The sequence below is a fragment of the Poromitra crassiceps genome (genome assembly GCF_964638095.1).
Source record: "Poromitra crassiceps genome assembly, chromosome: 21".
Lineage (NCBI taxonomy): Eukaryota > Metazoa > Chordata > Actinopteri > Beryciformes > Melamphaidae > Poromitra > Poromitra crassiceps.
This window is the reverse complement of record NC_139638.1, coordinates 25507198-25523432: the sequence shown is the minus strand read 5'-3', so window position 1 is coordinate 25523432 and position 16235 is coordinate 25507198. Positions and strand designations below refer to the sequence as shown.

General features: G+C 44.1%; 1 protein-coding gene across 1 annotated transcript in view; it reads right to left on the bottom strand.

Moving 5' to 3' along the window:
- Window positions 1-16235, bottom strand: part of fubp3 (far upstream element (FUSE) binding protein 3) — a 46379-nt gene that overhangs the window by 29440 nt on the left and 704 nt on the right. The window contains exons 2-4 of the mRNA XM_083657392.1: window positions 8941-9052; window positions 1580-1613; window positions 37-86 (exon numbers count right to left, since the gene is read on the bottom strand). Coding sequence (XP_083513518.1) covers window positions 37-86; window positions 1580-1613; window positions 8941-9052 — 196 coding nt within the window. The remainder of the gene's footprint in view (window positions 1-36; window positions 87-1579; window positions 1614-8940; window positions 9053-16235) is intronic.

Genomic DNA, 16235 nt, shown 5'->3' with positions numbered 1-16235 from the left:
CTAGTACTGACTATGGTCAACGCCAGGGCTACTTACTGAATCCAACCATCTTATCAGGCACTTTGTAGTCTTCTGTCGCCAGAGCCCTGCGGGAGATTAGGACATGATTAAATTAACGACACGGGGTTGACCTAGGCAAACACTCAGTACGTTTACATGCACAGTTAAGTCGAGCTGTGGTTATAGCTTGATTAGGCTATTTACTCAGACTACTGTCCTTGTCCCAGTATACACGCACGGGTGGGAAATCGATTCTCCCCAAGTCTCGTTACTCCCCCACAGATTTAGCTACTACATCAACAAACTTCACATTTAGCTTTAGCTAATCGCTAACATAAGTTCCTGTTGCCAAATCTCGAGTGTGTTGCTGAGACAGAGACGGGTCTTGAACAAGTTGAATTTCTTTCTCTCTGAAAAATGCAGTATCAGACTATTCAGAAGAGGCAGTCTTGCTTGAAATGCCATCGTCTTTGGCGTTGTACGGTCTACTTTAGAGATGCACCCTCTTTTGAGATGCTCCCTCTGTTTACGTTTTATGCGTTCGTCTTCCGGGTCAAAGCCTGGCACGGGGACTTTAGCGCATGCGTGGATCGCCTCGTCCAGGTCCAGTCCAACTGGCCTGTATAGTATACATGCAGGAGTAAATCGACTCCCAATCGCATTATCTGGGTGTGTTAGTCGGGACTTTTATAACTTTGATTTCAGTCGAGCTAACATGTTTACATGCATTTCAAAAGTCCGGTTTTAGGCGGACTAACGCAATAATTTGAATTTTTAAAGTGCATGTAAACGTACTGACTGTATGTATGGAGAGTGAAGCGCCATCTATAACAAAAGGCTGTGTGAGGCCTCCGTCACCCGAAACCCAAGCAGTGGTTCCCAACCTTTTTTGTCTTATGTACCCCTTGAGCTGTTTTGCCATGCCAATAGTACCCCCTCACTCATGTGTTGATGATTCTCCTAAATGTGTTCTATTAAACTCATAATAAACTTTTAGTAAGCCTCTCTTAACACATCTGATTATTAAATGGAAAATCGTTTGAATGACTCCCCTTTAATACAATTGTGACAGTTTTCAATTGGAAAAAGTCATCAGTTTCACCAAGATGGACCTGTGAAATTACTTGGAATATTGTTTTGATCATTTTGGAAATAAAATGTAATCTCCAATCTTTCCAAGTACCCGTTGCGATCTGCTCAAGTACCCCTAGGGGTGCACGTACCCCTGGTTGGGAATCACTGCCATAAAGTATTCAGTTTGTACAGAGGTCCTCCCTTTGCCAGTCTCTCATCTGTGCATCTCTAAATAACAGCCGGCAAAAACGTAACCCAAATTCACAAAATATCAACAGTCAGTGTGTGATCACACAAAGAAATGTGTCGGGAGATGGGAGAATTTGTCTTTGAAAGTAACATACAGCTAAATACAATAATGTTGATAAGCTTTAGTTTGAGGCCATACGCAAATTAAACTTTATATCAATTTTAATCCAGACAGTGAACATATTAGCAACACAATCCAAGTTCATTCATATCTGCTCCCATTAATAGAAACAGGAAAAGAGTATACTCTGCTCACCTTTGATGTACCATTCCACCAAGCTGGTTACCTACTGAGAGAAGGGAGAATTTAAACCAATTAGCAAGCAAGAACCAAACGGAGAACATTGTAAAATCAGCTGTACTTATCCTCCACTAGCCAGTGGAGCAGCAAAATGGAGGAGAATGAGTCAATATGTCCCTGGTGGCAATCCTGTGTGATAATGGGGCATTCCTTTATAACTGGGAAATGGGAATCTGACGGTTCAGAGGTCATCAGCTCGAACGGTGACGTCAGCAGTGCTCGTATTTTCTCTCCCAAACTCGTAGGAGCCTCAGCAGGGCCGACCTCAAAAATCCAAGATGGCTGCTCTGCACAACAACAGTAGTTAAAATCGTACTAGATACTGTTTATTAGCACTTCTGTCTTGTTTGCGTCTCGTTAAATCAGCTGTGCACACTACAACACTGTCTAACTTCTATCTGTGTGGACATGTTGCTGCAGTGTTTGTACGCGCAAAGTGCCGCAAAATGCCTTGTGATCAACGGTTATTGCTAACGATGGCTAGCGACGGGATCTGACTCGTTTAAAACGGATGTGAGGTAATTCAACGGTGAACTTGACAGCTCCCAGTTTTCTGCAAACGGAACGCTAACAAAACGGATGTGATGTCATTGAAAACCTCCACGTCCCAGTTTGTTTGCGATAAAGGAACGGCCCATTAGTGTGTGTGCTCCACAGCAGGGGGCTTGCACCAGCATGGAGAGAAGAGGACAGAGGAGTGTGTGTGGGGGATCGGGTTCGATCCCCAGCTGTGGGGGGGGGACAACACAACGCAGGTTACACACACGCATTTCAGGGCCTGACATCCGATAGCTGCTCACTCTGCAGAAACATGGCAATTCAAACGAGGGGTTGCACTTGATAGTTCAGGTGTTTACAATAATTAATAATTAATTTATTGATAAAAGGTCTCGGCTCACTTGGGCTTCATCGGTGCGTGGATAAAAAAAGAAAAGAAACACTTGCTGTCCCAAGTATTACTGTACGTATGACTGGTCTGAGCGCAGCGACTTACCTACACTCTGTGCAAATACAATGTCTACGGGCATCAACACTATTCATATCAAAACGAGGGGTGGGAATTGATCGATCTAACCCCAACAATTTAATAAATAGTGAATTAAAAAGTGTGCATTTTTGGTGCAATACCAACGCAACGTCCTCGACCTGCTGCATGTCATCTGCAATTTTCTGCCTCTTGACTTTCGACGACAATGGATTTTACAATGGAAACAGATCCAATGCAGTTCATACCACCATTAAAGTTAGGTTCCTCATGTTTCAACTTGACAGTCTAAACAGCTGTCTGTTATTATTATACCCCGCTTTGTTAAGTGCTCAGTCATCACCGGTGATTGATTATTGTAACTCCTTGGATCAAGCAAACTATACGTTTACATTAGATGGTAATATTTCCTTCTTAAAATAACATGCCTATAATGCAGAGAGGCTCAACTCAAGTCATGCGTCCAGCCTTACATAAGCTGCAGTTTTTCTTTTGCCGTTTCATCACTTGATGAGGCATGCATGCTCGAAAGAGGGAATTTTCCAAGCCCAGGCCTTTTCCTGGTAGCTCCTTCTCAACCCTCTTAAACTCCTTTATGAGGTGGCTGTGATGCTACAGTGAAGCGGGCTACTTTTCTAATGATTTTTGCTATGCTGTATGTATGGCCAAAGACGTTAATATGCTTTTCGCTCCAGATCCACCATTAAAAATAACGGTCAAATTCATTAAGAACCCAAATTAAGAGAAGCAATTATGCTGCGACGCACGTTAACTTGGTCAAAAACATAAAAATGACGTACGACTGGGAAATGGAGGCCTAGCCATGAAACACAAAACTGTTGTGCACAGAAGCAGCAGCTCCACGGGCACGTTTGTGAACACATGCACGGCTCAGTCTCAGTTCCTTCTCGGTAGCAGACTTTGCATCATTCACACCACAAAACCTGTTTCGCTCGCTTGTCACACTGGCCTCTTTTCTCTCCAGCCGACAGTTTGTGAAGCAACAAGTCAGAATCTTTCATAACTGTACCGTCTTATATCATAACTCTACTGTCTGTAGCGGCAAGTGAGAATCTATCGACTGTACCGTCTGCAGTGTATTGTACATCTTCTGCAGTGCAGTTTGAGGGAGGGAGTGGGAACACTCAGAAAGATCAGGAGCGAGCAGCACCAAGGCCTGCTGAATGTGAATGTAACCCAGGATCTTTCCTTTCATTCGGTTTGCATCATCTAGTGCACCTTTCCACTGCACAGTGACTTCTACAAAGTAAACATGTCTGTATCGAATCATAATACGAAATCTATCTTAGTATGGTGCAATCTCTGGCAGGACAAAACCTCAAAAGGTCTTTACTCGCGTTTCACAAATTGCTAGCTTCCCCCCAACGATACATAAATGTTTATCAAGTATCAACTTGCTCACTTTGACACATAATGGCAATTTGATGCGGAGCGCTCCGTTTCCTATCAGTGGAGGAATTAATATGTTTGCTCACCCTCACTTGTTGATGCCAGGGACTTCAGCGCTCGTTTATCTATTATTATTATGAAAGGGAGCATGTGGGCAATATTCTCTGTTTCAATTGTGTCCCGGAAGTGATGTCATCAGTGATGTCACTTGAGCAATTGTGGCATTGTGACAGCACTGATGATGTCATAAGCATTGTGACATCATCAGTGATGTCATAAGACCGATTGTGATGTCATCAGCGATGCAGAGTGGCGACATCAGTGATGTCATAAGACCAATTGTGATGTCATCAGTGATGCGAAGTTGTGGCCTTATCAGTTTGTGACATCATCAGTGAGGTCATAAGAGCAGGGCAACCCCTCTCCTTTTATCTGTTCCGAGAGCGTGAATCGTCACATGGACCCTACAGCGTTTCCCAGAAGCCTCTGCTCCCTCGTTGTACTAGTGCACCCCACATCCCACATCCAACGGTAATTATGGAAAGTAGAGGTAAATATATGGCTTTTTGAACTCGTAATGGCAATTGTTTGACTACAAACAATGTGGATTTTACTGCACAGGTTAGAAAGTCAATGGTCATCTTCACGTCTTTTTGGAACTGTGCACAAACAGGCCCGCTTACACCTTGGATAGTTGTGGGACAGCTGGGGATTTTGTAAAAAGCTAATCAATTAAAACCTGCATTTTCAACCGTTTTGATGGGAACCATTCTTTGCTAGGTTAACGGTTACAACATGCATTTACCTCTTGCCAGTGTTTTGCTTTTTTTTTCTAACGGAGTGCTTGTCTCAAAATGCTGCCTAGCAATGTTAGATGCTGCCTTCAATCACTTCCTGGAAGCTCAGGACAAAGCGTGTCTCTAGTACACGTTTCAAATCATTCATTCAAAACCAATGCGTGACAGCTACGATTTTAATAAAAGATAAAAGACTGTAAATAATTCAGTTTGCTGTGTTTCTATTTTCAGATTGCCACAGAATAGGACGCGTCACTTTTACCCTTTTATAATACAGCTTCCAGGCTCTAAAGCCCTGTAAGTATCCCATCTTGGCAACTTGGGAGAAATTAAATTACGATAAAGAAATGACAATGCTCGGAGCAAATCATAGAATCCTTCCTCGGTCAATTTGCATACATAACATGCTTAAGTAATCTCAGTCCGATCCTGGTAGCAATGTCAGCAATTGGTAGCAAATGGGCCTTTTTTCACATCAGCCATTTTGTGTCTAAATGGCAGGAAGTAACACAGGTGCAACCAAAACATTAATTAGGGTGTCCAACTTCCAATCCATTTAGGTGTTCTAGTGCCGGGGCCCTAATTAATTATTTGGTTGCACCTGTGTTTACCCTGCCTTTTAGACACAAAATGGTAGCTGTGGAAAAAGTCCCATTTTCAACAATGGGGGGGGACATTAAACAGTGTAAAAATGACTAGCATTAGCTCTGTTGATACCGCTGTAAGTTCAGATTCTCTAACCTTTCCAAGTCTTAATGCAATTGTAAGAAATTGGTAGAACTTTTCAAGAAGCTACCAAGGAGACAAGATGTTGTAGCGGTTGCCGTGGGTTCAATTCAAATTGTCCTTGAGTAAGATACTAACCTACCTGCTCTGGCTACTGGCACTAGCTGGCTAGTCTCGCTGGCCAGCCTCCTCTCCCTTCCATCCGAGGAGTCTGGCGCCGCAGGTCTCCATAACTGGGATAAACCCTCCCCTGCTCTACTCTGCTCTCCCATTGGAGCGACTGTTTCGGTGGCAGCCGGATGTCCGCTCCCGGCTTATTACAAACTCTGTCATTGGCTCCGACCATGTCAATCAGAGCGGCTTCCGCTCCCTCCTCCCTGTGTGTCGCTGTAAATAGTGCCCTGCCGCCTCAGTGAAAACAACAACGCTAACTAGCTAGCAAGCTAACGGCAGAAACCTACACGCTAGCTCGTTGCTACACGCTGAAAACGGCAAATTGGATTGTTGGAAACTATTTTCCAAGGGCACTGCCGCTAAGCGCCACCCATCGCAATCCCACTATGGAGACCTGCGGCGCCAGACTCCTCGGACGGAAGGGAGAGGAGGCTGGCCAGCGAGACTACTAGCTGGCTGACTGAGCACCCACGCAGCTAAAAATATTCTCCTCCCTCATCAAAAGTAACTCATAGTAGATCCTTCCACCATTCCTGCTTTCTTCTTCTCACCTTCATGTCTGGACTTCCAGCCAACAGGAGCCTAAGAGGCTAATGGAGGCCTGTGTGTTATGCAACAGTGTGAGACAGAAAGCCATGGCCCACTTGACCAGAAACACCTCCATTAGACTGACACAATATGAGCTTTCGTATGGTTCATCTCAAAGTATGTCTCCATGTGTGGGACAGCCTGGGCTCCTAACATCTTTCTGAAGATCAAATTCCACTCTCCTACTATTCGGTGACATGAAGTACAATTTCCACGAGCGACTTTTGTCAGCTTCTGCAGCCGAGCCTGAGAGCAAAACGCTCAGAAGATCAGGAACAGGGAGGGGGGGTTCATGACATTTCCACAGTGTCTTGGGCATGTATCAATTTTCGAAACATTTTCGCTCTGAAAATACCACTTTTTAAGTTCCATGACTTCACCAGGTTTTTTCCATGAATGTAGGAACACTGATGTGATATGGAGCAAGGATCTCTCTCTCTCTCTCTCTCTCTCTCTCTCTCTCTCTCTCTCTGAAGAGCGACAGGATTAAGTAAGCTGGGCTTATGTTAAGCAGCATGATAGTTTCATGTGGATCTGCTCACCTGCATGTTATGAGGGAGAACAGCAAGAGGAGCAGAAACAGTGGCTGTGAGTGCTAATATATCAGTGTGTACTGCAAATACTCTATGCACCATCACCAAGGGTGTACAGCAGTGATACTCAACTGGCGGCCCACGGGCCGCATGTGGCCCGCGGGCGCCCCCTGTGTGGCCCGGGATGGAATTGCAAAAAAAAACAAAAAACATTATTTTTATTTTTTTACAGTGCACCTGAACGCAACATGCAAGATACCCGCTGAATAAGTGTCCAAATGTTCATGTCATTGTGGCCAATACTCCACTTCTGTTATAGCATTTCAGTCTGGAATATGGAATATCTTTCAATAATCTATGATTTAGCTGCTAAATTGTCAAACACCGCCGTCTGCTCGCTACCCAGGCACTTATGTATGTACTTAACCTAACTAACTATCCGGTGTGCACAACATTGCCAGACTAAACTCCGGCTGACACCCCCAAAACCTACAATCCGCTACAGAAAAATGTATATTGTTTGTTTATTAACTGGCCCTGGCCTTCTATCATTTCACGAAGGTGGCCCCCGGGCAAAGCAAGTTGAATATCCCTGGTGTACAGTATGTGTGCCAGAGATAGGAAAAGGACAAACATTCTTTACTTAAAGGTGCGTTCACACCGACCTATTAAAGTTTTTCGCTGGCATCGAGTTTACATACAAAGTCAATGCAAATGAGCGATTGAGCGTATATTCGCCCGGGAGAAAAATCGCTGGGCGAAAATTCGCTCGTCTCCCGAGATGAAATGTCCCAACTTGAGCAAAATTTCGCTGGCATCAGTCGCTCGCTGTTCAACGCTGATTGGCTGCCGTGTGAGAGTGAGTCAAGGATCACACTGGCTTGGAACAAACCGCTGGTTTATTGTGTGGCAACAACAAACCGCATTGACAGCTGATTGACAGGCTGACATGAAGTGAAGTCTGTACTACCGGTATAGAGCTCGCGTTAGGAGCACGCTGATAGGCTTAGCTTGTAAACAACTACGGTGGCTCGTAGTGGACAAACAGCATGGCATTGCGTAACGTTATAGCCCCCAGATGTCCGTCAATTCTTGTGCCTGTTGACGAGCGATTTAAACACAGCGACAGAGCGATTCCAAAGGGTTGAATCGAGCGACAGAGAGAAAAATAAATATCTCGGTGTGAACACAGCTTAAGTAGAAGTACAGCAGTTACTTGTGTAAGAAGAAGACTCTGGTAAAAGTAGAAGTACTGATTCAACTCGTTTACTCAAGTATTTAAAAAACAAAGTACAGGCTTTGAAATGTAATAAAGTATAAAAGTAAAACATATTTCTAATGGCTGTTTATGTGCAAAGTTACGCCGTGTGTCCATATAGCGTCTTTTTCTAACAGTTCAACACTGGAAGTACGCTCCCACAATTGAGCCACAATTCAGTCTCTATTGCGATAGTTTCTCCATATGATGAGTTGCCTGAAAAGGAGCACCTGACACCAGCGTCTCTCTGAAAAGTTGAGATATTTTCAGCTGGAAGCGCTGGGAGCCGGCGCACAAAAACACCAGAGCGCTCTGAAAATAGACGCTGGGCGCAGCGCACTTTCTCTAGATGTCCGTATGCGCCCGCATACGCTCTCTGGAAAAAATAGGTTGGAGCTTAGGAAAAGAAGCTATGGACACTATATTAACTGAAACTCATGTCAGATTAATATAATTTGAAGATTATTCAACTTAAAAGATTCCCTCCAAACATGTTTTTAAGATGTATAAAGACTATACTTTGATTAATAATTTGTGTGATATGGTTTTTCCACAAAAAACGTGCACATAATGCGTGAAAGCTGGGAGAGCACGAGACGAGAGAGACAAACAACGTTACATAATTTTTGTCTGTCGTGCTTTAAAACTAAAGTAACTAGCCTGTTTGGAAAATGTAAGTAGTAGCAAGTACAGATATTTGTGTTAAAATGTGGAGAGTAAAAGTAAAAAGTTGTCTGAAAAATAAACACTCAGTAAAGTACAGATACCTGAAAATCCTGCTTAAGTACAGTAACAAAGTATTTGTACTTCGTTACGTCTCATGTGTGCGTATGCAGAAGGCTTACCTCCATTGTCCATTGAACGCTTTTGGCCTCCGTAGCCGTACAGGGAGGGGTCCATGACTGGAGAGGAGCTGTTCATGTTGGGCATCTGGTCACTTCCCATCTTAGCTGCCATCTGGAGACACCGCGAGGTTAAGACAGAGAGAATAAAAGTGACAAGTGAATATGAAGAAGCAGCCTTTGAACATACATTTCCTTCACAAGGCACCCCACCTTGTATACGCTTCCCACGTTCACAGAGATGTGGTGAAAGTTGTGGCAGGAAAGTGTTTGATATCCGTGTGGGTCTTGTGTGTTCTTGCTTTGTGCTCGCAGCACACGCATCCCCAGGCTCCTCGTCGCCTGCGGTCTTCATCAGATGAGTGTTGAGATTTTGTCGTGCTACCTGTTCTGCTGCTACTGCTGTACTTACTGTTCTACAGACCTTTAAAAATGGCCAGACTTTTTGTCTTAATTTTCCTTCCTTCTTATAGAATTCAAAAACCGTTGTCGTCGGACATGTTTGGTTATGTGCAAAGTTACCTACAAGCTAGTCTCGCTGGCCAGCCTCCTCTGCCTTCCGTCCGAGGAGGCTGGCGCCGCAGGTCTCCATAGTGGGATTGCGATGGGCGACGCTTAGCGGCAGTGCCCTTGGAAAATAGTTTCCAACAATCCAATTTGCCGTTTTCAGCATGTAGCAACGAGCTAGCGTGTAGGTTTTTGCTGTTAGCTTGCTAGCTAGTTAGCGTTGTTGTTTTCACTGAGGCAGCAGGGCACTATTTACAGCGACACACAGGGAGGAGGAGGGAGCGGAAGCCTCTCTGATTGACATGATCGGAGCCAATGACAGAGTTTGTAATAAGCCGGGAGCGGACCTCCGGCTGCTCGAATGGGAGAGCAGAGTAGAGCAGGGGAGGGTTTATCCCAGGTAAGGAGACCTGCGGCGCCAGACTCCTCGGACGGGAGAGGAGGCTGGCCAGCGAGACTACCTAAAAGCCAACGCGCAAGACTCAAGGAAGGTCTTGCGTTACAAGAGTGGACCCACTGTGCAGAAGCAGCGAAGCTTCAGTGAAGCGATTTATGAGAATCGGGGCATCGACCGATTCATGGCACATTTAGTTCAAACCAGGTCCGCGTATCGACGCCGTCGTATCTTTAACGTTAAAACCAGTTTCAGATTCATATCGGTGAATAGCTACACCCCTAACATGTAAAGTGATTTGTTCACGCATGCCTAGGCAAGTAATGTCAAGCGGCCATAAGAACAATCTGTTACACATGGTGCCTTTGGACAGTTTACCGTTTGTTTGCTGATCAAAAACCGTAATCGGCCACTGAAAACCTGGTCGGCTACCGTCTTAACCTCGGGAAACTCCAACACCCTCCTGCATCAAATTTTTACTCCAATTTGTCGAGTGCATTTGTGTGCGCGGTATCCTAGCTACAAACCAATCTACACATCTCAACGAACGCCACTCAAATGTTACTTTCAAAATGAGCCACTTGGCAACTCCAATTAGCTGCTTGTGTTCTCCGGTGATAGCGACGTGCAAATCTTCAGTCGCGCGCTGCATAAAAGCACCGACTGCTTTTTCCTCTACCCCTTAATCTGCCACCTCGTCTTTCCATAGAAAAGTATAGCATTTCAGAAAATTACACTCAATTGGAGATGTGTGCCGACTGGATTTTTTCCCCCTATTTTTTGGTGCAAAATGAAAATACAATTAGAGGCTTCCATCACCTTCAGGGATAATTATGGAAGTGAGAGGGGTCGAATGTAAATGAGGGCGAAAAGGAGGCGGGAGCGAGATGTTTTCCACCGCTTCCCTGCAGCTCCACACCTAGCCTTCCTGTGTATGTCGGTCATGTGATTGGCACTGTAGACACGTCGAGCAAATATCCATCCAGCCAATTACAATATCAAGCCCTGCATTATGCCATGTTTCAAGCTTTGCACTTAAGTTAGTTTTGGCACGGCTCAAGATGACAACTGTTGACTACCATTGTGCACACAGGCACAATTAATGGTGGCTGTCGCAGTTCGCCAACACGTTGTTTTCAGTGCTTGACAGCATTAAACCTTTGTTTCTTATTAAAACTACCTTAAAGCCACACAATCAGTAACTTTTTCACCTTAATATAACAGCTTTTTAGTCATTGAGGATGGTAGAGTGACTTGTAACAGGGAGAATGTCACCTCTATTGGTCACACACCGCCCTCCAAAGGCCTCTCCTGGCCTGGGACTAAGCAGTTTGCTGCCTGCGTCCAGGGGGCAAGATGTGCGCATGCGCTGTACAGCGGGAGCCTTGTGTTCCTGGAAACAAGGGAGTAACTCGATTTGGATTTGCTACGAAAATGACGTTTCACGGAACTATGGATTATTATTTCATCACGTGGCGAGTACCCGATGTCACAACATGTACATAGAGCTTTCTGGCGCTGTGTTTTGTTGACTTTGAACGGCGATATCGATATCGATACTATTGCACGCAGAGGGCGCAGTTTCTCCAATAGCAAAAGTTAAAAGTTACTGATTGTGGCTTTAATGGCAGGTTTGAATCACGGCACCCGGAATAAACATTAGTCTATTTAGGTGTTCCGGTCTCGGGGGGGCTAATCAATGTCTTGCTTGCACCTGTTTTACTTCCTGCCTTTTAGACACAAAATGGCTGATTTGGGTGGGATGTGAAATAGGAGAATGAAACAAACATGGGCAGATGTTAATTTACCTGGCAAGGCCACGCACACATACAAATACTGAGTACAAATAGTATAAAACTATAAACTAAAATATAGAACGTATTTTTAGCATTGCGGGTCGTGACTTTACTGTGGGAACCTGCCACAGTAGAAGGGGAGACTGGTTCTAGATTTACGTAGGAGGTTAAAAATATTGAATATTGAAGGACCGCCTACTCAACTAAGGACTCTGCGTAATGATGGGCAATAAGAAGGTGCTGGGCGTCCAGGTAGTGCAGTAGTAGATTCCCGGCCTAGTGCCTACCAACACGACGACGGGCGCAGGTTCGAGCCCCCTTGTCACCTGTCGTCCGGTGTCCACACAGGCACAATTGGCCGTGACTGCGGGTGGCAAGCCGAATTAGAGGTGTGTGTCCTGGTCGCTGCACAGGTCGCTACTACCTGTATGCTAACAGATAGCAGGGTCATTGTAATCGCCTGCTCTATAGACCCTTTTCACGGGGGCCATTTTGTGTCGAAAAGGCAGAATAAACACAGGTGCGAGCAAAACACTAATGAGGGTTTCCACATTCCAATCATGCAAGTTTGAAACCCTCATTAGTGTTTTGCTTGCACCTGTGTTTACCCTGCCTTTTCGACACAAAATGGCCCCTGTGAGAGGGCATTTGCTCAACTTCGCAGTGATGCCTATGACATCACTGATTATGTCACATTGCCTATGACATCATCAGTGCCTATGACATCATCAGTGATGTCATGGTGATTTTGGTCAATAATGATGTCACTGATGACATCACTGATGATGTCATAGACATTGTGACATCATCAGTGGGACAAAAATTGAAACATACAGATAGAAGCCAGGTACTAAATGTATATAAGAAGATGTCTTCAGTTAGCGTCTTTGATCATATACAGTATGAATAGAGGAAAATATTTAAAGTGAGCATGTGGTTACTAGCTACTGCTGCATACTCTACCAGTGTCTCACTTTAGGTTCCTCATTGTGCTGCAAATCAGATGTGTTAACAAGATTGTAATGATAAGCTGGCCTAATGCAATGGCTAGTGGAGGGCCTGTAGGGGTGTACTGAAAGCTGCTAGCCTACCTCTTAGCCTTCACAAGTGCATCCTGAGCCAAATCCTGAGCTTGAAAATTTTGAATGGACTTCACAGTGCAATTTTCACACTGCCAAATTCATCCTGTGGGCCGGATTGGACCCTTTGGTGGGCCGGTTCTGCCCCCCGAGCCGTATGTTTGACCCCCCGGGGGCTAGTGAGTTAACTAACAAGGTTACCTAACTCCAAAACCAATCACCAGTGATGTAATGAAATGAGTCTCAAGGAGAAAGGGGGAAAAGGCACAGAAATTAATGTTGTGTTCTCTCTCAAGATTTCCAATGTAAGGCCAAGACTGCCAATCAGTCACAGGTTGTTTAGCTGGATGTAATTTTACATTTAATTTAACTTTACATACAGTAGATGGCAGAAGCCTACTGTTGAGATTTTGTTTGGAGTCAGTGTTGAAATGTTCAACTGTGTGTGCCGAATTTGCAGTACTAGTAGTAAGCTTTACGGGCCAGATAAGTGCTCTGTTTGATTACTTTATCTCTGTAACCCGAGTTGAGCTGATTGACATATTTGGGCTGTATACTGTTGCTTATAGCGCCCTAAAGTGCTATCATTACCATGGAAAGTTACTGTGCAAGCTGTATAGGCATCTTAATGTATGTCCATGTGGTGCTAGTCTAATATATAGGCTACAGTATCCACTTTTAGTAGGTAGCTTTAGCCTACCGCAGGTTTTCAAAGAAAATTATAACATTTTGAAAAAGGCGTTCTCATATTTTTTAGCAACACCATATTAACAGAGCCAAAAATGTCATATTGTTGTTAAATCTGCATCTGTGCAGTTAAATGGGTGCAAGGATTCCGTGATAGTGTTGACCGGGTTGGGCCAGGTTGCGGTTTAACCGGTTTGATGTGGTCTACAAGCTTACATTGGTTTACTTTTCAACCGGCTGTACTGGCTAGAGATGTTCCAATACTTGTGTATCGGCCGATACAGAGTACCGATCCTATACCACTACGTTTAAATATATATAAATTATATTATATATGTTATTATTGTGGCTGTCAAGCGATTCAAACAATTATCCAATGCATGCTTTGTGATTAATCTAATCTAATCTAGTTGTTGTGGTAGCTTGACCCTGGCAGCTCAGCTCAGTCCAGCCACGTAGCTGTTGCTACATCTGTCAGACCTGCAACAGACAATAAATAAGGTGTGATGATCTGTCTTCCTCCGTCACGGACCCGAGACCAACACGACACAGTGGAGAAACATGATGTTTTGTCCTGTTGTTTTCCACATGAACTCTGCTCGTTAGCGGCTAGCTAGCTGCGGGATGCTATGCTAGCTGCCCAGCTCATTAGGTTAGCTGCTGTGGGAGAAGCAGATTCTGGTTCTGCCAAGACACATCTTTAACAGCCGTATAAGCCTACTACTAACCCGGGATTAATGTGATATGATTGCTTGCTATCATTGTTGTACGGCCTGGGTCAGGTTAAACCCTTTGATTTCCTGGAAAACGGCTGGTTTACCCGTTTGAGACTACTTTTTTCGGGGCTATTAGATGACGTGGTATCGGATCGGTGCATAGACATCACTGGCACCTGATGCAGTATTTTAGGCAGTATCGGAGGGCATTTCCGATACGGATATTGGATCTACTCTAGTACCGGCATTTCTCATTATGAGCTGGTCTGCCAAGATACTTGCACTAGATGTGCACTAGAAGTAGGGCTGAGAGATATTAGAATGCAGCTTAACTTTTCAAAATTCATTCTACAGTATAAGGTTTTAACTAAAGAGCATTTATTTGCTAACTTAACCCCAGGAAGAAGATTCTAATCCTGAGCCATAACAAAGCTATTAAAAAGTATACACTAATATGTGACCTCACTAGTTTGCTGGCAAGTTTGGTAAAATAAATTAAAATTCTTTATGTTGAATTTATAGTGCTTTTTGCAATGGTTGTTCATACATTGCTTGATGGTTTTCCTAGTTTGCTATATTATCACAGTGGTTTTAAATTTTTAGATTAAATTTAGCAGCAAGTAGCTTGATAACGTGACCGCTCATGGCGACCAGTGTTGAATAACCCCCATGTTAAAACTAGGTGGAATAGGGGCCACCTGGTAGAGCGCGAACCATAAAGGCTTAGTCCCGTCTGCCTACTGTCCTATCAAATAAAGACAAAATGGCCTAAAAAAATCACCGTAAAAAAGTGGAATATTGCTTTGACAACGAACAGTTCAGCAACTAATTTGAGGTTTATTGCAGTGCAGTTGTTTTTTCACCACATGCAATTTAAAGAGGCTTTTCCCTTCGCCAACTGGTCCTGACCGGGGCGAGACAGGTGACTACAACTGTATCAGGAGGAGAAACCTAACGCCACACACACACTAATGTAACAAAAGCATCAGTACAAGGCCACGAGTTCCCAACTCTCAGGCTAATGTCGTATTCACGTCATATTTTGGTAGAAGCAAAAGAACGGGACGTAATTTATATTTGTGAATTGTTTTAAAATGGGCAGAAATCACTTTTGTTGATCAGATTGTATTACTATAACTGATCATATCCAATCATCTCGGACTACCTGCCTCGGTGCATTGGCTGCAGCATTTGTCACCTGTGCAGACACACTTGCACAATTCGTGACATATCCCACTTGCAATTAGCGCTAGGAGGAGGCCGACGTGATTGCTCTTCCCCGTTGGAAGCTGGTATTAACAGCAAATCTGAGATGACGTGAACACAGCATGTGCACACAGCTGAGACAGTGGACAAGGAGGAGGAGGAGGAGGGGGGGGGGTTCAAAGACGTTATGAAACAGACACGAGAGGAAACTAGACATGTGCTTTTGCCATTTGCTTATGTGGGCGTATTAAAAAAGGGCCAAACTGCGCCTGTCCAGGGAATGCCATACATTTAAATGTGTTGACCATGCAAATTAAGTCCTGGAGCTATTACGATATGCTAGAAATCTATTGACAATCATACAAAATGCAAATTTAGAGCTATTGAAGAGGTAAGTTACAAGTAGCTAGGCCGTAAATGCACATAATAGATAAACAGAGCAGTAGGCTCCACTATACAAACTCATGGGCTCCAGTCAGTCACCTATTCTCCAGTTGGATACAGATAGTCTACAGATCCACTATCAGAGAAATCACACGCCTCTAATGTTACAGTGTGATCACTACTTTGGCCAACTCACTACAATATCTGTTAAGCTTGAGGTTGAGCTGAGCAATGCACAGCTTTTTATAAATGTGTTTTTTACTGCTATTTTCCCGTCAACGGAAAAACCCAAGTGTGCTAAACAAGGGGGTGGGCTTATTTGTACAGATGACGTTACCATTACATGGCCTAACTCCAACGCTGCCTGCTTAGGACACTTTGGTAGCAACCATGCTATCCAACACCAGCTCGATGATCAACTAACGTTACTTTTTCTGTCACTACGTTCGAGCTATGCTACACATAGCTGTCTAGCAAGTCAAAGATGGCATTACGCAAATCTAGCATTGCAGGTTAGCGCAACGTGACA